The sequence below is a fragment of the Dreissena polymorpha genome, chromosome 3, assembly GCF_020536995.1.
Source record: "Dreissena polymorpha isolate Duluth1 chromosome 3, UMN_Dpol_1.0, whole genome shotgun sequence".
Taxonomy (NCBI): domain Eukaryota; kingdom Metazoa; phylum Mollusca; class Bivalvia; order Myida; family Dreissenidae; genus Dreissena; species Dreissena polymorpha.
The window spans coordinates 29,746,621-29,771,144 of record NC_068357.1 but is presented as its reverse complement, the minus strand read 5'-3'; the positions used below and the strand labels follow the sequence as shown (position 1 = coordinate 29,771,144).

At 33.2% G+C, this 24,524-nt stretch overlaps 1 protein-coding gene across 1 annotated transcript in view; it reads right to left on the bottom strand.

Moving 5' to 3' along the window:
- The window catches only part of LOC127873471 (protocadherin Fat 4-like), a 39,192-nt gene extending 16,851 nt beyond the window's left edge, over positions 1 to 22,341 (bottom strand). Inside the window, exons 1-7 of the mRNA XM_052417350.1 lie at positions 22,266 to 22,341; positions 19,830 to 20,012; positions 19,455 to 19,512; positions 16,346 to 16,509; positions 15,390 to 15,569; positions 13,603 to 13,742; positions 12,416 to 12,602 (exon numbers count right to left, since the gene is read on the bottom strand). Coding sequence (XP_052273310.1) covers positions 12,416 to 12,602; positions 13,603 to 13,742; positions 15,390 to 15,569; positions 16,346 to 16,466 — 628 coding nt within the window. The 5' untranslated portion in view covers positions 16,467 to 16,509; positions 19,455 to 19,512; positions 19,830 to 20,012; positions 22,266 to 22,341. The remainder of the gene's footprint in view (positions 1 to 12,415; positions 12,603 to 13,602; positions 13,743 to 15,389; positions 15,570 to 16,345; positions 16,510 to 19,454; positions 19,513 to 19,829; positions 20,013 to 22,265) is intronic.
- Positions 22,342 to 24,524: the final 2,183 nt, after the last annotated feature.

Here is a 24,524-nt window from a genome sequence, read left to right as displayed (position 1 = left end):
TTCACAAAAAATAACACTTTTGATAAGAAAATTCATATATAATGATGTTTACTTTTATTTTCAAAAAGCATAATGCCTCTTTTTAGTCGTATTCAGCCACAAGTTCTTGTCAGCCACTTTAGGGTTATATGTTGCCTTTCTTTTACTAAATGCAAAATAATTCTACGCTTTGAGACATTCATAAAATATTTTATGTCTTTACAACACCGACAGGCTAATAAATTTATATATCAAGTACTTCCATACTAACAGGACCATTCTAGGCGAGCAACCTAGCAACCTTGATCTGGTCATATCTTCCTATTAATCTGTTATATGTGTTATGAATCATTTGTTCGGAGAACATTTAATGTTTGTTATAACTTTTAAATAATTCAATGTTCAAAGTGATATTGTTATTGACCGATAAACCAACATACTGATTAAAAGGGAATATTTTATTAATTATTTGCATTTTATCTTACATGAGAAATATTTGCCTAAATGTTTTTCAAACTATAGAGAAATCTATATACAATTAATAATTGACGACGTTTATCAAAAAACATTTATGAAATGGAAGTTTAAAGATAAAAATAAATAATGCAAGTTTTTGTCAGATATTCGTAATAATTTCCATTATAATTGAGTGTCTGAGCAATGTGGATGAATGAATATATCGGATAAAACGAACACTTGTCTACACTTGAATTATGATTTATTTTTCAATATTGTATGCACTAAAGTTTAGCCTTTATGCTTTTTTTTAGCATTTATAGACAGTGTCCCTCCCCAAAATCAAGGAATTATTACTTGTCATTCATTTGTGTAATGGTATACTATAATTTTGTGGTAGAATATTTGAGAAAAACATTAGAAACGAAACTTGTCAGTGATGAAATTTTACATATGGTTATGGAAATTACCGATCGTCGGTTTCTGAAAAACAATACGTCACGGTTTCCAAAAATATGATGGTTGTGCCCAAAGACTTTGGTGTTAATGAAAATTACTGGTTTATATTTTAATAATTTCGATTCTCATTTGATTAATAGGTAATTTCAAGGCTGATAAACTTGAAATATGCAAGCTATTCTTTCGTTTTGCATATGTCTGTCGATACATCTGTACAATCGGTAATTTCCGTAACCACTCGTTAAATTGTAGCAGATACAAGTTTAAATAAAAAAAATATGTTTTACACTAATATTTTACCTCTTTCTTGCTAAAAACTAATGCATGAATTATTTACAAGTAATATTGCATCGTTTTCAGCCAGGAACACTGTATATGACCGCGAAAAAAAACATAAACTTTTTGATTTACGATATTTACTTTATAAATAGCTTGCATGCGGCATGGCATTGCATGTTCCGCAAGATAAATATCTCGACTTCATTTATTGGATGATTTCGGACTGTCTCATCCAATCAGAAAATAGCTTTTAAACGTAATTTAGACCCATGTTTAGCGAGATAATTAAGTACCACTTTTTATACACTGCCAAATTGTGACATAACAAGTTGCTTCCCTTGTTGGTTCATTCTACTGTATCATTATGCCCCCCTTCGAAGAAGAGAGGGTATATTGTTTTGCACATGTCGGTCCGTATGTCCGTCCACCAGATGGTTTCCGGATGATAACTCAAGAATGCTGGATGCCACGTTTATATTCCAATCTTCATAATATTTGGCCAGAATATAAGTCTCAATGATATCTTGGATCAGTTCGAAAATGGTTACAATTGGTTGAAAAACATGGCTGCCAGGAGGTGGGGCATTTTTCCTTATATTGCTATAGTAAAACATTGTTAACACCCGAGAGGTCACATTTATTTTCCGATCTTCAAGAATTTTGGTCACAATATTTGTCCCAATAATATCTTGTTATCTCAGGTGAACGATTTTGGGCCTTTCAGGCCCTCTTGTTTGTTAATTACCATTTGAAGAAAAGATATTATTGCACAGATGTCTTTTACTTTTAGAATGTGTTATGCTGCATTTCTTATGTGGCTTGTTTGGGGTATATTGTTTAGCACATGTCGCCCAGTCCGTCAGTTGGTCCGTCCACCAGATGGTTTCCGGATGATAACTCAAGAACGCTTAGGCCTAGGATCATGAAACTTCATAGGTACATTGATCATGACTCGCAGATGACCCATATTGATTTTGAGGTCACTAGGTCAAAGAGCAAGGTCACGGTGACCCGAAATAGTAAAATGGTTTCCTGATGAGAACTCAAGAACGCTTATGCCTAGAATCAGGAAACTTCATGTGTACATTGATCACGACACTCAGATGTACACTAGTGATTTTGAGGTCACTAGGTCAAAGGTCAAGGTCACGGTGACCTGAAATAGTAAAATGGTTTCCGGATGATAACTCAAGAACGCTAATGCCTAGGATCATGAAACTTCATAGATACATTGATCATGACTCGCAGATGACCCCTTTTGAGGTCACTAGGTCAAAGGTCACGGTGACCCAAAACAGTAAAATGGTTTCCGGATGATAACTCAAGAACATTTATGCCTAGGATCATGAAACTTCATAGATACATTGATCATGACTCGCAGATGATCCCTATTGAATTTCAGGTCACTAGGTCAAAAGTCAAGGTCACTGTGACCCGAAATAGTAAATGGTTTCCGGATGATAACTCAACAACGTTTATGCCTAGGATCATGACACTTCATAGGTACATTGATCATGACTCGCAGATGACCCTTAATGATTTTCAGGTCACTAGGTCAAAGATCATGGTCACAGTGACCCAACTTTGAAAAATGGTTTCCGGATGATAACTCAAGAATGCTTACGCCTATGATAATGAAACTTCTTAGGTACATTGATCATGACTCGCAGATGACCCCTATTGACTTTCAGGTCACTAGGTCAAAGGTCAAGGTCACGGTGACTTGACAGAGTAAAATGTTTTCCGGATGATAACACAAGAAAGCTTACGCCTAGGATCATGAAACTGCATAGGTACATTGATCATGACTCGCAAATGACCCCTATTGATTTTCAGATCACTAGGTCAAAGGTCAAGGTCTCAGTTCCAAAAAAAGTATTCACACAATGGCTGCCACTACAACTGACAGCCCATATGGGATGCATGCATGTTTTACAAACAGCCCTTGTTTCAAAAATGTTTTCATGTAGTATACTTATATTGATTTTTACAAAATTGATGCATATGAATGATAGACTTTACTGAAATCATTTTTGACGATGCTGCGAAGCAGCTCGTCTAAGGTATCATACCATGAAAAAAATCTGCACAATGGCGACCTATGTAAAAGACCGAGCCATTCCGATTGAGATAGCTCGATTTTTCTAATCGGCATACCTCGCTTATTATCATTGATAAAGGTATAGGAAGCTTAGCTATAAATAGGACAGCATATTCTGGAAAAAAGATTTTATAATAGTTTTAAAACGTTAATTTTTAATTAGTTATATTCAATTCATTATATGTTTGTAGATCAATGAAACAACTATGCATTTCTGTATTGTACTTGACATTTGTCGTGATTCAGTAAATAAATTGCAAAATAAAACGTGTATAATTAACTTTCAACGCGATCATGAGTGTAAAGAAAACGAATTATTTCGAACCTGCCAATTGTAAACGTTGTAGCGACTATGGTATATAAACAGCATAATAGCTATGTGACATCTGAGAAACTCGCTCTTATGCGTGCTTTCTCATTTTGCATATTTAATAAACTTTTCAAACAGAAATTACAGAGCCACATCAGTACACATACTATGTTTGATTATTCATTCGTTTGTTGGATATTGTTTGCTGTTTTAAACACATTTTAGGTCATATCGCGAAGATTTAGTTAACCTTCCCATGTGTTCATAGGCGAACTCACGTATTCAAGTGCTCTTACGACTATGTGCTCTTACCTACTTTCCGGAATCATCATGAAATTATAGCTGTACTTAACGAATAAACATGCCTAAGCTTATTGAATTAAAGAAAAAAAATCAAAAGATAAAAATTATATGTTCATGCACATGGGCATGTGAAATAACGTCCGTACAGCATCATTAACTAAGGAAAGGAAACAACGAGATATAAAGTTTGGTATGATAAACATGTGAAATTAAAGAGCATGGTGAAATTAAAGAGCATGTCAAGTTTTGAATTTATATGCTGAAACGTTATGTTATAACCCACAAACATTTTACTGTAACATAACGTTTTTTTTAAGATAAGTGGTACAGAAAATACACGTCGAATATCTTAAAGATATTTCTTGTTATATTTGATCGAGAATGTAACCCGCCTCCCAGTTTCGCTGAATGGATCAAGTTCCCCACGGATACTACTTCCCTGTACCCCCTTTTTTTTCGTACCCTAGATTTTTAGTACCCAATTTTTTTCGTACCTAATTTTTGCTCGTACCCAATTTTTGTCGTACCCAATTTTTTTTTCCTACCCATTTTTTTTTTCGTAACCAAATCTTTTTTCAACCCATTTTTTTTTGCATAATTTGTGTACCCAAAATGTTCGTAACCATTTTTTTCCTACCCAAAAAGTTCGTACCTTCATATACAATTGTGGTGATGCAGATAAAATTAAATAGATGCTTTTATATCAATCCTCTTCAAAAGCATCGTCACACCAGTACTGTCAGTACTTTGATTTTAAATATGCTGATGGTGTTCTGCATTGTCTTGGGTAAAAGAAAAGTTTTGTTCCCAAGAAAAATGTCATGCCCACGGAGTCTAAATCCACGATGGCCGCCAAGATGGCCGACCAAAAACATAGGAAATGACGTTTTTTTCGCAAATGACACAAACGACATATATTTTCCATGATTTTGGTAACCATTTTAATTTATGCGATTGAGAACATATTAATCTTATTAAACAAATAAGTTTTTTGGTGAAAAATTAAACATTGTATGAAAAAAATGACTATATCAATGAAAAAAAGGTAAAAAAACACATGTGTTTTTGCCCTTATTACATGTTTCAATTTGTATCTGAAAAACAGTTTAGATACAATTATTATCCTAACTAAATTTATACACACCTATGGGACTAAGGAATATAAATATATAATATTTCATGTGAACATTATAATATAAATGTGATTTATAAGAAAGGAAAAGTGGGTGGGGTAAATGACAAATATAAAGAAAAAATGCCTAATGTACATATTTATATATTTTGAGATATACGAGGCTTGTTAACTTGTTATTTTTATGTATTTTGATCTTTTTGATACTTTTAAGTGTATGCACATTGTTATGCCCCCGGTAGGGTGGCATATACCAGTTGAACTGTCCGTCAGTCCGTCCGTCCGTCTGTCTGTCCGTCCGTTTGAAAACTTTAACATTGGCCGCAACTTTTGCAATATTGAATATAGCAACTTGATATTTGGCATGCATGTGTATCTCATGGAACTGCACATTTTGAGTGGTAAAAGGTCGAGGTCAATGGCATCCTTCAAGGTTAAAGGTAAAAAAACACAAAGGGAAGTAACAAGCTTTAAAGGGAGATAATTTCTATTTATCATTTGGCAGGTACAGATCATTTTCACAAGGGAAGTAATATTTTGTAAAGGGATATAATAAGAATTTAAAAAAGGGGCGCAGTAGGGGGCATTGTGTTTCTAACAAACACATGTCTTGCCTTTAAACATAAATTTCATGTTCTCTATATTATAATTGTAAAAATAAAGATAAAAATCATTTATCAACAAAAGTTATAAAATCTCTCATAATGAGCTCTAGTAGTATCAGGGGCTCGCGCTGCATGATTCTAAGATTTTATTTGAAAATGCTGACGATAATCTACATTTTTTGGGGTAAAACATTATTTTTGTACCGACGAAACTTATTGATCACATGGTTTATAAAGCCAAGATGGCTGCCCATAAACCTATAAAATACTGTGTTTGCACGAATTGCGCAAACAACATCTAATTTCGACCGTTTTGGTTAGCTGTTTAATTTAAGGAATGTATAACATATTATTTAAAAAAAACTAAAACAATTAACTGTTTTGATGAAATATATTACATGCATATATTTTATGAAAACATGATTAAATACACATTAAATTGGTACACAAAATGGTTGTTTTTTGCGTAGGACATTTTATAGTATTAGCTGATAAGCTTTTTGGATGAAATTAACATGTCAACTGCATATATAAACCATAAAGAGACTTAGGAATAAAATGATATATTATTGTATGTGAATATAATCCATGATTATTATATACAAGAAAATAAAAGTAGATTGGCAAATGACAATCTGAAGAAAATATGCCTAATATGCATGTTGATATATTTTAAGATAATTAATCATTTTAAAATTATTTTCAAGGATATATGGATTTATTTGTGTACTGATTAGTGCATGTACATTGCATGTCGCTATTCACAGGCGGTCACTCGGGCAGGTTGGACTGTAGAAGCTAATTCCACTAACTCATAACAGTATTGTTAATAAAAATAGGAAAACAAGATCATATAATTGTATGCACATGGCTTACGCATTAAAATCCCTCAAATGAAAACACTGTTGTAAGATGTCATTTTAATTATCCAATAAAACACATTGTTATATTAACACACAAACAAATCTGCTTAAGATGTGTATTTTGTATTTTTTGGGAGGGGATGAGGGTAAAGTGTCAATGCTGTTTACTAAAACTGAAACACTAAATAATACACAAACTCTTAGTCTTTACTAAATTATGAAGTTTCTATATTGTTCTTGTAGCGTATACTTTCCTTTCTATGTGATTATAGGAAACATATTGCACTCAATCAAGTAAGTAGATTAAATCTAATTAAGTTGAGCAACCAAACCAGTTGTGCGTGTATGTTTTTTGAAGTTTATGAAGTTCTTCCACGCCTGAGGCTGAATAATGTGTGGACCCGGAGTTGGTTCCATAACTTCTACTAAATTAACTTACTAGACTGTTCTTTAAAAAATCAAAAAGGAAACTAAAGATAAATTGTAAACAGCCATCAAGAGCTAGATTTGTATGTGAAGCTATTGTGTATCTCTTATTAAAAATATTTAGAAGAAACACAAATTTTACATTCAAATCCGAACGAGCATTATAATAATTTAATGCAAGCGGTTAACACTGTATCTTTAAATGAACAAGAACACTTAGCGAGAATATATTTAAAATTTACTTAAAGCTGTGAGACATAAAATTGATGTTTGCTTTCATTAATCAGTCAGGCCTTAAATGTGTATGCGTCGTGAGGGAAAAGCAGTCATTGTGCCAGAATGTTCAAAACATGCTTTTTGCGTCATACATGCACGGTTCATCAAGCGCATGTAAACGTTCCCTTGTAACACAGATGCGCATCTACCACAGGGTCGATTATAGGTCTAAATGGTCGGTCAAATCATATTTTAAAAAAACACATGGATATTTTAAAATATTTCTTTAATTTATGTCTGCAAGACCCATGTTACAGGGAATGGAAGATGTTGAAAAGGTTGCAATCTCTTGAAAGTGATCATGTTTAATAAGTTGTTTTTATTTATATAAAATCGTGTCTAAAATTTAAAATTAGGCAATTGAATGCAATTCTTCGAATATTTCTGTATACATTCATGTACAAAACCATACAATTACATTCAATATGGAAGTGTGAGCAGTTATTTTAAGTTATGACCTGGTGTAGTTTTGAACAAAAGAATCGCAACCCAGTTGAAAACATGCGGACTTTTATACCTTATGATGAACATCGAAGCAGGGGATCACTTTTTTGCCTATGTGAAGAAAAAAATCCAGCAAATTATATCAGTAATGACATCAAGCAGTTGCTTTCTAGACATTAAAATCATAGAATCAACTTAAGACATTGGTTTATTACCGACCTACAAGATATGTTTGCATTTTCCAAAAGAGCGGGAGCCAATGCCGAGGAGGTGACGCTAAGAACAGAAAACAAAAATAAGTTATTCCATAATTATACAGAACATACATACTTTCCATTAGAATAAGCGAATTTTAATAAGCAATGTCCCCTCTCAGTCAAACCATGTCAGCAACCAGAATAAAAAAGACTGTTCAATATACAATCAATAACTGAATCCCGAATATTTTGAAAATACGTTATGCATCTGTTCTTTATGACAAAAACATGCTACTTCTCTCTGACACGAAAAGTTTCATACCTTATTAAAAAACGGTCATTTTACGAAATGGCACGATTAAGCAAATCATAATTGAGTAATAGGGTACAAAACAATATTGAAAAAATATTTTTATCATAGAGTGCAAACGTCATTCTTTCAATTAAGACCAATGTAAATGCACATTTACCATATATTTCGTGTGTGTTTTTTTAGTGTGTGGGGGGATAAGGAGCAGATTTGCCATATAATTACGTTGAAATTCATGCACAAACCTTGTGATATATATATAGCATATTGTTGAACAGTTTTTGATAATAATGAAATGTAACACAAAACTAACAATTTACTCGGCCAATGAAGTACGCCTTTTCTTGATCATCTTGTACACCGGCACAGATGTGACATGAGCATGTTTTTTTGTATTATTTACGTTATAAGAATGCCTCAATATATCGTTCTTACGGCTTTTTTAATTGTGAGATCAAGATTTCTTGCTCAAGAAAATGAGTTAGTAAGTCGCGGGAACAACAGGGCTAACTCTTGGTAACAGCATTACAATTTGTGAAAAAGAAATATAATTGTTCCATTAAGGTATTATTGTGAGACAGCTTGACAATCATAAGACTAGTAGTTTGTTTAGAGTATGCTTTTCAAATGCGTGTATTCTGATTGGTCGTTACCACGAGCATGTTATCTCAATAATAAGTGTAAGATATATCATTTTAAACGACTTACTAAGTTGCTCCCGTGAGTTAGCTATGTCGTCACCACCGCATAGGTAATCCTTCTCGAGACTGGATAAGTCGTTCCCACATGTTTGTTACATGTATCTCCTTCTTCGCATTATTATTGAAGTTTATTTCTCACATTATTTCATGTATTGAAGCATTTGAAGAAATATACTGATAATCGGATAGGCAATGATTTGTTAAATAGTGTTAACTATCTAAAAGAAATAAGCTTTACAAAATTTGCATACTCAATTAACCACTCGAGAGTACTAGCATTTGTTATATAAGAATTCGCTTAATTAATTCCGTATTAAAACAAAGCGACATAATTTTATCGACTGTATTTGAAAATGAATGTCTTGTTTATGCATACAATTCAATAAACACCCGTTCGAACGAAGACGCCAGACATTGTGTAATGTTGTCTTTTCTTACCTATTATAACGAATAAAGGTATTATCATTCTAGGCATTGTTGGCAAAACACTTTGTTCGGAATACCTGTATGCCAAAATTGGCTCAAACATAACAAGTAGAATAAGTAGGATGATCCTAAACATGCAAATTTACCACAGTTTAATGTGACATGTGTGCCTCCTCCGGTTTAAAGCGCCACATCCGTAACACGGGCTAGTCTTTTGGAAAAAAATGCAAACATATCTAGTGGATCGACCAAAAACCAAATCTTTTGTTGACGTTACAAATTGTATATGCTGATGTAATAGGCGGATTGCAATTTTATATGTATGTACACTTCAACGATAAATGAATCTTCACTGAATCGCAAAACATAGACAGATTTAAAAAATATTGTGCCATAGCTTGAAAAATAAACAAGAACACTCTACTCATCTCATTGATTTCTGAATCATAAAAAAAACACTTAGCGACACCATGGAAGTATAATTGGCTTGTGTATTTAAAAAACGGAAAAGAGAGGCGGCGCCTGTGATCAACGGCTTTCATAGTAATCCGAGTGAGTTAATGCACAGTTAATGCACACCATTGTTGTGTGTGATCAGCTGGACAGGCTACGGTCGTTCAAAACATGAAGATAAACGTCTGTTTAGATAAACTTCAGTCCCAACACACACTTTTTTTTAAAGCAATGCTTTTTTCAAATATTTTAAAATAATTCCAGAAAACAAATTTGCTACAAATTAAAATATATATTGAAAGGTTAACAAGTAAGTCACATTAATACTTTCGTGGAACAATCAATGGTCGTTAATTTGATTTTTGAGCAATTAGACCCTGCATAGGGAGCAGATATATGCGAAATATGGCGACACAAACTTCAAGGGAATGGTACTGGTTAATTTTGGGGAAAACCACATTTTTATTTATTTTTAATTTATGGTTGTTTACAATTTGTTATTAGTTTCCTATTTGATTTTTAAAGAACAGTCTAGTGAGTAAATTTGGTCAAAGTTATGGAACCAACTCTTCTGGGTCCATACATTATTCAGCCTCAGGCGCGGAAGGACTTCATAAACTTCAAAAAACACACACGCACAACTGGTTTGGTTGCTCAACTTAATTACATTTAATCTACTTGATTGAATGCAAAATGTTTCCTATAATCACATAGAAAGGAAAGTATACGTTACAAGAACAATATAGAATCTTCATAATTTAGTAAAGACTAAGAGTTTGTCTCGCTATTGTGTATTATGCAGTGTTCCAGTTTTAGTAAACAGCATTGATACTTTACCCTCATCCCCTCCCAGAAAATAAAAATACACATCTTAAGCACATTTTTTGTGTGTAAAAATAACAATCTTTGTTTAGAAACATTGTGATTTATTGGATATTTTAAAAAACATCTTACAACAGTGTTTTTCATTTGAGTGATTTTAATGCGTAAGCTATGTGCATACAATTATATGATCTTGTTTTTTTTAACAATACTGTTATGAGTTAGTGGAATTAGCTTCTAATTACATGCAATGTACATGAACTAATCTGTACGAAATTTTCATTTTATTCCTAAGTCTCTTTATGGTTTATATATGCAGTTGACATGTTAATTTCATCCAAAAAGCTTTTCATTTAACACTATAAAATGTCCTACGCAAAAACAACCATTTTGTGTACCAATTTAACGTGTATTTAATCATGTTTTCATATAATATATGCATGTAATATATTTCATCAAAACAGTTAATTGTTTTAGTGTTTTAAATAATATGTTATACATTCCTTAAATTAAACAGCTAACCAAAACGGTCGAAATTAGATGTTGTTTGCGCAATTCGTGCAAACACAGTATTTTATAGGTTGATGGGCAGCCATCTTGGAAGCCATCTTGGCTTTATAAACCACGTGATCAATAAGTTTCTTGGGTACAAAAATAATGTTTTACACCCAAAAATGTAGATTATCATCAGCATTTTCAAATAAAACCTTAGAATCATGCAGCGTGAGCCCCTGATACTACTAGAGCTCAATGTGAGAGATTTAAGAACCTTTGTTGATAAATGCTTTTTATCTTTATTTTTACAATTATAATTAAAAAAACACATGAAATTTATGTTTAAAAACAAGAAATGTGTTTGTCAGAAACACAATACCCCCTACTGCTCCGTTTTTTTATTAATACATCCCTTTACAAAAATGAAAATAATCTGTACCTGCCAAATGATAAATAGAAATAGAATCTCCCTTTAAAGCTTGTTACTTTCCTTCTTGTTTTTTTACCTTTAACCTTGAAGGATGACCTTGACCTTTCACCACTCAAAATGTGCAACTCCATGAGATACACATGCATGCCAAATATCAAGTTGCTATCTTTAATATGGCAAAAGTTATGGCCAATGTTAAAGTTTTCGGACAGATGGACGGACAGTTCAACTGCTATATGCCATCCTACCGGGGGCATAACAATGTGCAAACACTTAAAAAAATCAAAAAGATCAAAATACATAAACTGAACAAGTTTACAAGCCTTGTATATTTCAAAATATATCAATATGCACATTAGGCATTTTTTCTTTATATTTGTCATTTACCCCACCCACTTTTCTTGTCTTACAAATCACATTTATACTATAATATTCACAGGAAATATTATATATTTACATTCCTGAGTCCCATAGGTGTGTATAAATGTAGTAAGGATAATAATTGTATCTAAACTGTTTTTCAGATACAAAGTGAAACATATTATAAGGCCAAAAACACATTTGTTTTTACCTTTTTTTTCATTGATATAGTAATTTTTTTTCATAAAATGTTTAATTTTTTACCAAAAAACTTATTTGTTTTATAAGAATATTATGTTTTCAAGTGCTTAAATTAAAAAGCTTACCAAAATCATGGAAAATATATGTTGTTTGTGTCATTTGCGAAAAAACGGCATTTCCTATGTTTTTGGTCGGCCATCTTGGCGGCCATCTTGGATTTAGACCCCGTTGGCATGAAATCGTTTTTGGAAACACAATTTTTCTTTTACCCAAGAAAATGTAGAACATCATCAGCATATTTAAAAAAAGGTTCCAATCATGCACCGTGGACCCCCGTTCCTACTAAACTAGATGGGCTTTATGTTTTAACTGGTTACATAATCATACCTGCATTTTTGGACGTGCCAGACAGGAATCGCGAGATAAAAAAGGCCGGTGTAGAGGTCGGCGCCACGGTGATGCTGCCGGCAATGTCGTGTAGTGAGTCCGAACACGTGTAGTTGGCTATAGAGCGTTCCGTGTCCACCGTCTCTGACGTCGTGACGCCGGGAGCCAGACCGGTCAACGTGGGTCTCTAAGGCAACAGTGAGGCAATGCAAAAAAGGTTTAAGAGAAATTCCGCGAGAAGAAAATCCGCGCTATTTTTTTTACAGATCTTTCCGTTTGATCTTTATATATTATATGTTGTAATATCTTTTTCCGAACTGAGTTGAGCACAAAATTATTTAATGCTTCTACTTTTATTCGTTATATGAAGAGTTCATTTATGTATGCGTGCATTTTTATGGATTTCCCATGGTCTTAACTGATGACACACTTAGGTACTATATTTGCATTTCACATATTTTGGCATAAATTGAAGCTTGTCATTAAATGCTTTTAATTGATAAATTTAAACATTGAACCTGAAAATCTCCAGGCAAAAAACAAGAATACAATTTAAAAAAGGGAAAACAGGATTTTTTTATTTTTATAAGCAATCCTCGCAGTTTCCCAAAATATAACAACAACAGAACTTTCCAAATTATTCAATCGTTTCGCGTTGCAACGCTTTATAATTTTCAGGTGTTCAAATCGTCAAAAGATGCATATAATGGATATGTTAGAGCATGGTAAATGGTTAGTATTACTATTTACTCACAAATACCATAACTAAAACGAAAATTTGCGAATCTGAAACACCTTTTTAAATTAAGTCAATGTATCACACCGTGAAAAGGCCCCTTTAAATGTACTGTTATAGAATATCGCATAATGTCACTAAAGGACAAGAAGGTCTACCTTGTCTGGTCACCACAGTAAACATGTTGACGACTCTGTCTATGTTTCATATGGCAAAATATGTGTGCTTACGTAGTAAATAGTGATCTTTTTGTTTATTACTCATATAAATTTTCACACTTGTCATGTTTTTTTTTTTAATTTTGACATTTTCAACTGCCCTACCAATGACATAGATATGGGGAGAATGGTCGTAGATATTCATATTTTTCCTTTGAGTTTGCCTGTCCGACTATACCATGTTTCAAACAATGACACGCGTGTGATATTAAACATACTTTGACAGAGCTTACATTGTTTTGAATACTGATGTTCATTGTTCCAGTTGCCGTAGCCCCACAGGGGTCAGTCGCAGTGAAGGTCAAGGTCACGCTCGTTCCCGCAAGGTCAGATATCGGATAAGTAGCCACATTCGTCGTGGTATTGACATCGGCTGAAACAAAATATCTCATTTCGATTTTTATGTCAATATTCAAATTGCAAATTGTGATGACATAATTTATTTACCGGGTCATTTTCACGTTTTGGTAATTGACAAAATTAAAAAAAAGTTGTTTCAGATTCGCAAATTTTCGTTATAGTTATAATATTTATGAGGAAACAGTAATACTGAACATTTACCATGCTATACAATAGCCATTATTTGCATAATTTGACGATTTGAAAACCTGAAAATTATAAAGCGTTTCAACGCGAACGATTGGCTAATTTGGAGAGTTCTGCTGTTGTCGATATATTTTATGAAACTACAAGGATCGCTTTTATAAAGTATAAAATACATTCTTTATTGTATGAGCATGAACGGCCGAAAGGTCTAAATGGATAAATTTTTACTCTTGGACTCCAGGGATCAGTAGTTCGAGATCTGATGAGGTTATTTTTTATTTTATTTTTTATTCTTGATTTTTTACTGGAGTTTTTTTAGATGCAATGTTTACATTTATCAATATAAATCATTTAATGACAAACTTCAATACATGCCAAACTCTGTGAAAAGGCCCCTTTAACCTAAAATGTAATATACAGATGACGTTCCTATACGTGTATTTTAAAGCGCATTTTCTGACAACATGCATACTATATATATTACTCGTACGATTAACGCAAAGTTGATCCGATCTTGTTGCTAATATTGATAATGGGAAACACTTCGACCGGCTGCTATTCAGTGGAATGTTATAGAATGTATAAAAGATAGAATTTTAAAATATTCATATTTTGTTGTAAAAAGCTCTTCCACAGGGTATAGGTCCGTCATGTTTTGCGATCTACTTCGTAACGTTCAACTTTTCTGTTTTAAGGGTGAATATCGACGCTAAATCCCCCTAAATTGAGTTACGTTTTTAAACAAATTCATACTCCATATGTTAAAATATGTTTATATTGTAACATGTTCATGATAATTTAATTGTTTAAACAAAAACAAGTACAGCCATATTTTTATAACACGCATCCACCTTCTATCGAATCACTCCGTCACTAATAGCTTAATTACAATGTTCTATCATAAAGTCATGTTACCGGAAGTGCACATTCGTATGGCGATGCTTCTTATAAATAACATTCATTAAGACTACTACTACTCCTGATTTCCCGGGATGCAATATTGTAAAGTTATTGAGCGTTTACTTTAAAAAGGGAAAAAACATCAAGCAACCATGTTATTGAATACAGAATTTAGAAGATTGTAATTAAAACAAAATAAAAACACTGTATTTACCGTCAATATGCCACCTACGCAAATATACTTGCAATTGACTAATGATGAGTGCAAAATTATGAAGTCAATTACAGGATGTGAAATGCAGGACCAAGTTAAATGGTTGTTCTACATTATAGATAACGACAATAGTTATTGCCATTATTGTGGTTTGGATGGATTAAATTAATAGTGTGACTTTACTGTATTTATTATTTGCATATGGTAATACAACAGACGTAACTGGTCATTTGAGAACAGCCAAAGTATTTTCTCTTAGAATCAGACCTTAAGGAACACCAGTGCATACTGGTCTAAAAGTCGCCACCTATACTCAAGAATACATATGTATAACGAAATCAGATAAAAACAAGTTTATACCAGTTCCGTCTCCGTTGTCAACAAGCTTGAAATAGCTATTCGTAGCCATAGTGATTGCTGTGAGGCTCAAGCTGTCGGCGTCGTTGAAGGTCACTTTTCCTATCGCAACACCACCCACCGTGGTTTCCGGTATCGTGTCACTCGATATGTAGCTGACCGAGCCAAACACGGGGCTGGCAGCTGCGGGTGGTATAATAATAATAATAATTATTATTATTATTATTATTATTAATAAATAATAATAATAATTATTATTATAATTATTATAAATAATAATAATAATAATAATAAAATACTTATAGAAAATAATAATAGTAATAATAATAATAATAATAATAATAATAATAATAATAATAATAATAATAATAACAATCCTACTACTACTACTTATAATAATAATAATAAAATACTACTACTAATAATAATAATAATACAATTAAAAGTATTAATAATTATTTTCATTATCGCATAACGGGTGCCACGCTCGGCTACGGGTGCAGTTTTGAATAAATGAAAGCTTGTCAGATTTTTTTAGAGGTCACAGTGACCTTGATCTAGTGACCCCAAACTGGATGTGGCGTGTAGAACTCATGAAGGTGCATGTACATATTAAGTTTCAAAGTTGTAGGTGGAAGCACTTTGATTTTAGAGCCAGTGTTAAGGTTTTAGCACGACGCGGACGGCGGACGTCAGACGGCGGACGACGAGCTGTCTATGACAATACCTCAGGTTTTCTCCGAAAACGCCGAGCTAAAAAATGATGAAAGTACTACCACTACTACATATAACAACAATGATAGTAAAAATGATAGTAATACTGCCGCTGATGATGATTCCGCTGTTGTTGATGATGAGTATGATGCTTCTGCTGAAGATATTGATAATGATGATTATAAGTATAAGTATATCCATTGACAATTTATACTTAGTAAAATTGTCAAGTAAATGCTCCTTACGCCCAGAAATATCCGCGTTGATGGAATATCGTTTATCGGATACAATCGTAGCACCGGTAAAGTCCTTCGTACTTCCGACGGAAGTGCCGGTCGCCCCGTTGAGTACTCTAACAATCGGCATGCTCCCCGAGTTATCGGCTGGGATTACGTCACTCGATGAGTACCTGCATTTAAATAAAACTCTCTGCATCTTGATTATAAAGAATGCATGGACCTGTTTAAACAGTACATCAAAAATGCGTAATAACAAGATTGAAACTGGCATATGAATGAAAACATAGAAAGCCAAGGATTGGTCGGGCAATGGTTTTAACCGAAATCCGATTGAAAACAGCGAACGCTCATCATACCAATAATATTTTCTATTTAAACTATATATAGTTGTGTGTTTTAAAAATGCAGTAATTAAAGGAATCCCGATTCACTACTATAAAGATAAGGCCCAGCAAACATGCACAGGTCGACACGACATAGCTTGTAGGATGACAATACCTGACGATATAGGCCCAATGTAATGTGTAATATGTGAGCTAGTATTTTGGAAATCATTCTAGAGTCGATTAAGCCACGCCGTTTCATACCTAAGAAATATTTTTAAATGAACCAAATATCGATTGTTAACATGAATATTGGTACGACTTCGGCCCGAGGTCTTGCAATAGACGTATACATGTGCATGGACTGAGTGCAACATACATGATATCGGCACGACAAACGTGCTGATGAACACAATATATATTATTATTTATGTTATGTGACTGTATTTTACGTACTGTTGATGGGGATCTTATTAAACACAACAGCTAATTAATGTAATGTGACTGTTTTTTGCGTTATTTTGTGATGGGAATCTTACTTAACACACCATTAACATTTATTTATTGTATAACAATGTTTTATTGTATAACAATGCTTTATTGTATAACAATGTTTTGTTTTGCTAGGAATGTTTAAAGAAGAAAGGTTAAGCAGCGGTACCCTTCGTGTTTTTTTTCAAAATAACGCACATGATTAACTTATTATTTTCCTTTTTATATTGTCTATTGAAGATTAGGGTAAGAAATTGTGAAAGGTAAACAGTAACCTATCTTGTATAGTTTTCTTTCATTGCTTTTGTGAAGCTGCATATCTTTCATATTTGGTTATGTATCAAACCTCTCCGCGACCATCTTATTCTTCCTGGTTTGCGTTTTTTTTTAATTTTGCTTTGAAAAGTATTTGGATAGTATATCAAATGATAAACTTAGACATGAATTAACTTGTTTAAGATTCTGTTCTCATTCTTTAGAGATAGAACTATGAAGGTATAACACTATAGAATGAAATAATAGATTGTGTAAATTATGTAACCAAAATGCAGTAGATTCTGAATATCACTTTATGTTATGTTGCTCACGAAACAGTTATATAAGATCAAAATGTCTAGGCCAATTGTTCATGGCCTACAGTACACAAATTTGATTCGATAATGTCAACTTCAAGCAAAAAAATGTATGTGTAATCTTGCAAGACTATGTTAAAGAAGCTTTATGTATACGACAAAATACCCTTGAAAGTTTACCTGTCATCTGATCGCTTATATTATATATGTGTATGTATATCTATGTAATGTTCTGCAAAAACTGTCTATGCTTATTTGATGTGTTTGATGGTCTTTGCCATAAGTTTCTTTGTGTGTTTGTAAATGGCCAAAGGCAAAATGCTTTGCTGATTGCCAATAAACTGAAACTGACACCTTTATTTCCCGGTTGAATGATCATTCATTAAAATATCTTAGGTAAATCGTCAATGTATTGGGTCTATAGTATTTATTAAGTTAGTGATTTCCGTGTTTGAGCCAGAGGGAGCAACACGCCTGATTGTGATCTGTGTGTCTGTTGTTGCAAAAGCCCTACTTGTTTTAACTTTATGAATCATTTATTGTCGCATATGGTCGGTCATGTACATATTTCATTGGCAACGTTTATACATGTTAAAATGCATTCTTACATCATAAATAGTGTGCATGATTCTAGTATGGTATAACGTGTATACACATGAAACCACACCATTGGTCAATTGTTCCAATAAGGCAACAAAATACGTAAAACTGTATCGCTAAACACATGTTGTTAAATGTTCATAAAAAACGAGATATTTGTCTTTCTCGTATAATTATGTACTTTGACGAATTTAAAACGTTTTAACAGTGATTTGAAAGTTGTCGAATGTAAAATTCCAATCAATTGTACATGATTTGAACGATCATGGCGTAGTTTAGCAAAATTGTAATCCTTGCGTCCTTTGATGATAATTGTCAGTCGAAAGCATTCTCATTTATGGGGACAAACATTCGTTTCTTTTCACGTAACATCTGATATATGTAGAAATTTTATTATTTAGAAGCACTTTCTTTAGGACAATGATAATGCCGTTATGGGCGTTCATGTTCATACGATATTGTACTCATTGACGTAAGCGATGTTCGCTATCATTTTAAACGCACTCTTGCCTGACGCCTTTTTAATAACCCGAGTCTTTCAAAAGACAAAGCCTTTGAAGCTGTATTATTTTGGAAAACCCATCGCTCGATCAATAGAATATAAAAGTTCAAATACATGTGATATCATTGAGTATACTTATTACATGGTACATGAAAAAGTACATACCAATTTGACTTTCGATTTTTATGAACACGTACCAGGTGTATCCAATCGTTCTTGCGTGTGACGTAGACTTATGTACTTTTCAAATGCAGATTGTCAATATTTGGATTGAAGAATAACGAACATTGTAAGAAAGCTTCCTTTAACAGACGTTAAAAGCAATGTTTGTATAGTTCAATGTGTCTTCGATTGGTAGATATCCTTTTTTAACGTTAAACATAAGAATTGACCTATTCAAAGTAATATCATATTCTGATGTTTGTGATCCGATTATGAGGAACAGCTACAATGTTTTATATTTCATCCCTTCATGTAATTATGTTTTACAAACATCTCTTTTTAAATATAGTAATTGTAACAAGTATTCCGGTGGAATACACGTCATGTACATACTTCAGCTGAAGACGTATTAAAATATACATACAATATTATGAACTGTCACTTAGAATACATAAAACACTTACCAGCCAAAGCAATCATTACGCTGTACATTGATCGCTGTCTGAACTGTGTAAGTTGTACCTGTTAATATCATTATGGTAAAGCATTTGTTTGCGTAACAACCCATATTTATAAAAGTATGCATATTCTCTTCATTTGGAATTAATAATGTTTTAATAAAACGGATCATATAACTTAAGCAAATACGATAATTCAAATATTTGTCCTGCATGAATCAAAAATTGATGACTTGATGTTTAGCGGCTTCTTAGTTTTTTATTAGGGGATGCAGAGTTTTTCTAAATGTGAAATGTAATACACTGTTCGAAATTGTCGACAATAAGGAGATTTGCGCATTATTTTAAATATATTTTTTATTCTTTTTAAGACATCTTTACTTGCTATATCTGCAATTTTCGTAACAAGTCCAATCAGTTTATAGCTGTTGCCAGTCACAGGTCGCCATATCTGCAGCTCAATTGTTCCAGTGTTCTTCGCGTGGAACTTAAATTGCGTGGTGGCCCCGCAACAGTCGAAGTAGAATTGGTTCCCTGAACCCCCGCATAGCAGATGTAATTTGTCTGAAATATGTTGAAATCGATCATCAGTTGTTGGTCGGTATACAGATAATCCATATATATACTTCACATGATCGTCGCTGGTTGCCCTTTGTGTTTATTTGAACAAGTTGTTTATGTTAGCCGATTGTTTTCCAACTAACATTTTTGCGCATGGTCTTCACTTATTTATCGGAGACTTAAATCTCACCAAACAGGTCGCGAGAAAGCTATCGCGAGCTTTTAATGAGTCGGCGGTCAGTACGAGACTGACCTCCGAATGTTGCGGACAAACTCCTCGCATTGTTATCTCTGGGTTAACAGTACACACTGCAGTCACAAGTAATCACATTAGGTAAGAGTGCTGGACCACACTCCGGATCATCAAACAATGCAGCCTTATGCGCAAAAGGACATCATAAACTGTTTAATACACACAAACACGCACGCACACTCGCAAGCACACACGCACGCACGCACTTCGTTTCTTTCTGGCGCTACATTTTTTGCACGTTTATTGTAGTTTTATTCATAAACGTTTATTATTGCATATTCTCTATCTATAATGCCCTCTGGCGGGGTGCAGAAACTTGGCAAAAGGAGGGCTTGAACGGGAGAAATCGTGTATAAACAAGGCGATTCACGTGCCGTTTAAGCACTGTTATGTGTTTTTCATATCCATAAACTGGTCCACGCGCATTTACTTCCCTTAATCTTCTTTGAGTACTTCTTAGCCTTCGACGACTTTCCAAGCATAAATGGGGAACTGAATAAGCACCAGTTTCCTCATTCAAGCAGGGATAAAGGCAATAAATATTTTAATCCACTTTTCAAATTATACCATCTGAACTCTCTTGACAACAGCTTTATTTTAGCAACGGAAATGAAGTTAAGGTTATTTACTCAACACTTTCAGAAAACTTTGCTGTAAATGTGTTTATGTTCCTTCAACGTTCCTGCTGTATGCTTGAAATACTTCAGTGACAATACGTTTGCAGTATAAATATTTAGAAAATTTAGTTGGAACGAAATAAGATAGACCTGCACGAAAGAAACATCTATGAAAACAATGACTTATTCTGACGATATATTTTTCCGTCACGACAAGTACATTCCAAAATAATCTCTCATTTCTTACTTTGCGCGGCTGCATTTCAAATCTGCATCAATCCACAGTTTAAACACATTTAAATCGAAAACTGAATAACCGAAGGTAAAGCCTCGTCATTTCTGATGATGACCGAGCTGAGGCATATGTAACACACAACCTTGAACTGTATGACGCCAGACGAAATAATCAAATTATTTTGTCGATGTCGAATGAAAAGGACATATTGTTTTCAATGTTGTTTTAATTTATTTGGTATGTGTGATTTGTTTATGCAATAATAGCGAAAATACACATTTTCTCGGACATGTTATCTGCGGGCGCTCGAAAACGTGTAATATCCCTATAATGTAAGATCGTTTTTACACGTTTTAATCTCGTATGCACAGCATTTATCGCGAAAACGACCAACAATGCGCAACGTCAAATTGAGCGAAATTGTGTTTCCTTAATACACATTGTCCTGATGCCATTTACTAAAAAAGCGCCGTGTCGTTTATAAATTTATTTTAAAAATGAGATGGCGGCACTGAATAACGACCGTTTCGCGTTGCATTGTGTTTTTGTATCTAACCAGACATCGATGCACTCTGATATCATTAGTCACTACTGATAAGCAGATTAGGTTGGGGGTTTTCCGAGAAAGGCCAATAAGTTAAGATTGGCATCGATGGACCATGTCGTGCGTCGCTTCGTATGAAGTTTTCCGTTGATTTAATTCGACAGTTGCATGATATTGCGTGACATTATGTCGTACTTTGATACGGTAAGAACTAAGAAATAACCTTTTGTATGTATACAGATATGCTTTACATCACAAACCTTCTTATTTCAAGCCATTCAATGTCCTAATAGTATTCCAAAACACGAAGAGAAGCAACGAAGTCAGTGTAAAACTACTCATAAACAGTGCTAAATGAGTATCACACCTGAACTAAGTACATACAAAAAGTTTTTTTCTTAATTGCATATATACCTATATAATCAAGTTAGAATCGTAAAAGGTTTAGCATTATCTTCATTTATCGGACAATTCACACCTATTTGTTTTTATTTTTCGCGTGGTTTAATACCTATGCGTCTGATTTACAAATCGATGTTTGCCATCAAAAATTAAAATAATGTTCCGACTAATCTGAATGATGAATACATTATTGTGATTGCCCTACCTGCGGAAGATTGTGACGTTGCAGTATTTGGATTTGTATCACCCACGATTTTGGAGCCGCTACATGAAGCTGAAACATGCAATAAAATCTTTATCAGGATATATCATAGTGAATCTTAGAATTGAGTCGCGCTCTGTCAAAACTTGGTTTAATGCATATGCGTTAAGTGTCGTCCCTGATTAGGAATGGGTCTCTTCTTAACAAATATCAAGTTTAGGCGGACAACTCACATCCCTGATAAGCCTTTGACAGGCTTACCTGGACAAACATTTAAGGCACATGCATTAAGGCCACAACGCGGCTCAATTGGTTTCATATTTGTAGGACAAATACTCAAAATAAAGGCGCTGTTGCGATCACTTGATTCAACATTAGCAAGCTAATGCACAGCGTACATGGTAATGCAAGTATATTTAGTGTACTGTTAAAACATTATTTAGCTTAACTGGTCTGAAGCTATGGAGACAAAAATAGTCTCAACCGATCAGTCTCTACAAAAATATTCCAGTTTAATAAATATCAAATTAAAGTAGTTTGTAATGATTTTTGATCATATTTTTCTAACCATTTTATCTAAGTTCATATGACGGCCAAAGTTGAAGTTATAATTATTTGCGTCTTACTCTGCTATTGATTATTTTACTTATTTTGGAAATTATCAGATCTATCACTAGTTCGCTGGAATATGTGGTTATTTGTTTAAATCACTGTCTGGTACGAGGTGATTATTGCATTTTTACATGTTTCTTTGTGTTCTAAATTAGTGTTATTACTGTACTAAAATGCTTTTCTTAATTAAGTTGAGAAAATCCTTCTTTATATATTCCTTAAAAAAAAACGAATCTGGTTTAGTATTCAACAGCCAATTTCCCGACTAAAGAATACCGAAAAGCCTTCGAATCAATAAATATACCGCAATGCGTGCTTATATCACTAACACATTTTTGTTAATGACGAATGATATAATTACAGTTGTAAACTCAAATGGCAGAGCTGATTCGAAAGAAGTTTAAAAAAAATAATTTTTAAAGAATAATCTTTATTTTGAAGAGATAAGTCTAAGAATAGCTTGATGAAAACGTGTTTTGAAGTTTTTCATTTAAAAGCCAATGCAACAGTTAATGATTTATTGAAATGTTTAAATATAAAAGAACAAATAAATATTTGAATAATTTAATTTTTTAAATAATTGTTAATTGACCATTGCATACTGTTAAAGTAACTTTATTTATTTAGTTTTATTCATAACTTTGTGTTCGAAACGGGCACCGCTATGCTATATATTTAAAATAAAGTGCACACATATGTTATGTAATTGTACCTTAAATAAGTATAAACTACAAATATATATTTAAATATTTGTAAATAGTACCTGAGAAAGTTAGTTAAACCCTAGTCCAAAAAAACTATAGATATTTGAATAATTTAATATTTTAAACTTATTGTTTATTTGCCGTTGCATAATGTTAACGTAAATTTTAAAGTAAAAAATATTTTTTTATTTAGTTTTATTGATTAATGTGTGTCCTTAAACGGTCGCCGCTATCCTATAGTAAACATAAATTGCATTTGTATCTTATGTAATAATACCTTGAATAAGTATAAACGATAAACATACATTAAAATATTTGTAAATAGTACCTGAGAAAATAACTTTAATCCCAGTCAACAAATACAGAAGAGCAAATAACCGAAAGGAAGAGAATTTTAAGCCCATGTTTATAATTTATAATTATATTATATCTATGTGTATTCTTTTATCTGATACACGCAAGTGCCGTTTTGAAACTGCATATGTTCACTTCAGTCGCCGATTTCATCGATCAATATTCACAACAATTCACCGCGAAAGTTACTGCACCTTATATAAATCATGCGTAACCAAATAGGCAGCAAAATTGGTAAACACACATGAAAGGCATGGTGAAATTTGATGAACTACAAAAAATCGATCAGATATTCGAAATACATCAACATTAATCCATTTATGTCTAATGGACTCTCCCATCCTTCTAAATTGGATCAATTTATTTCAAAATTAGGGATGTCTAGTATATTTATTTCTATATTTCTTACAGAAATGTCTTTAAGCAAACAGCGCAGACCCTGATGAGACGGCGCATCATGCGGCGTCTCATCTGGGTCTACGCTGTTTGCCAAGGCCTTTTTTCTAGACGATAGGCATAAATGGGTAAACACTGTCAAGAAATCGTAATGAGTGTTCATGCAAAGGCGAAAAATTATGTAAAATGAAAACAA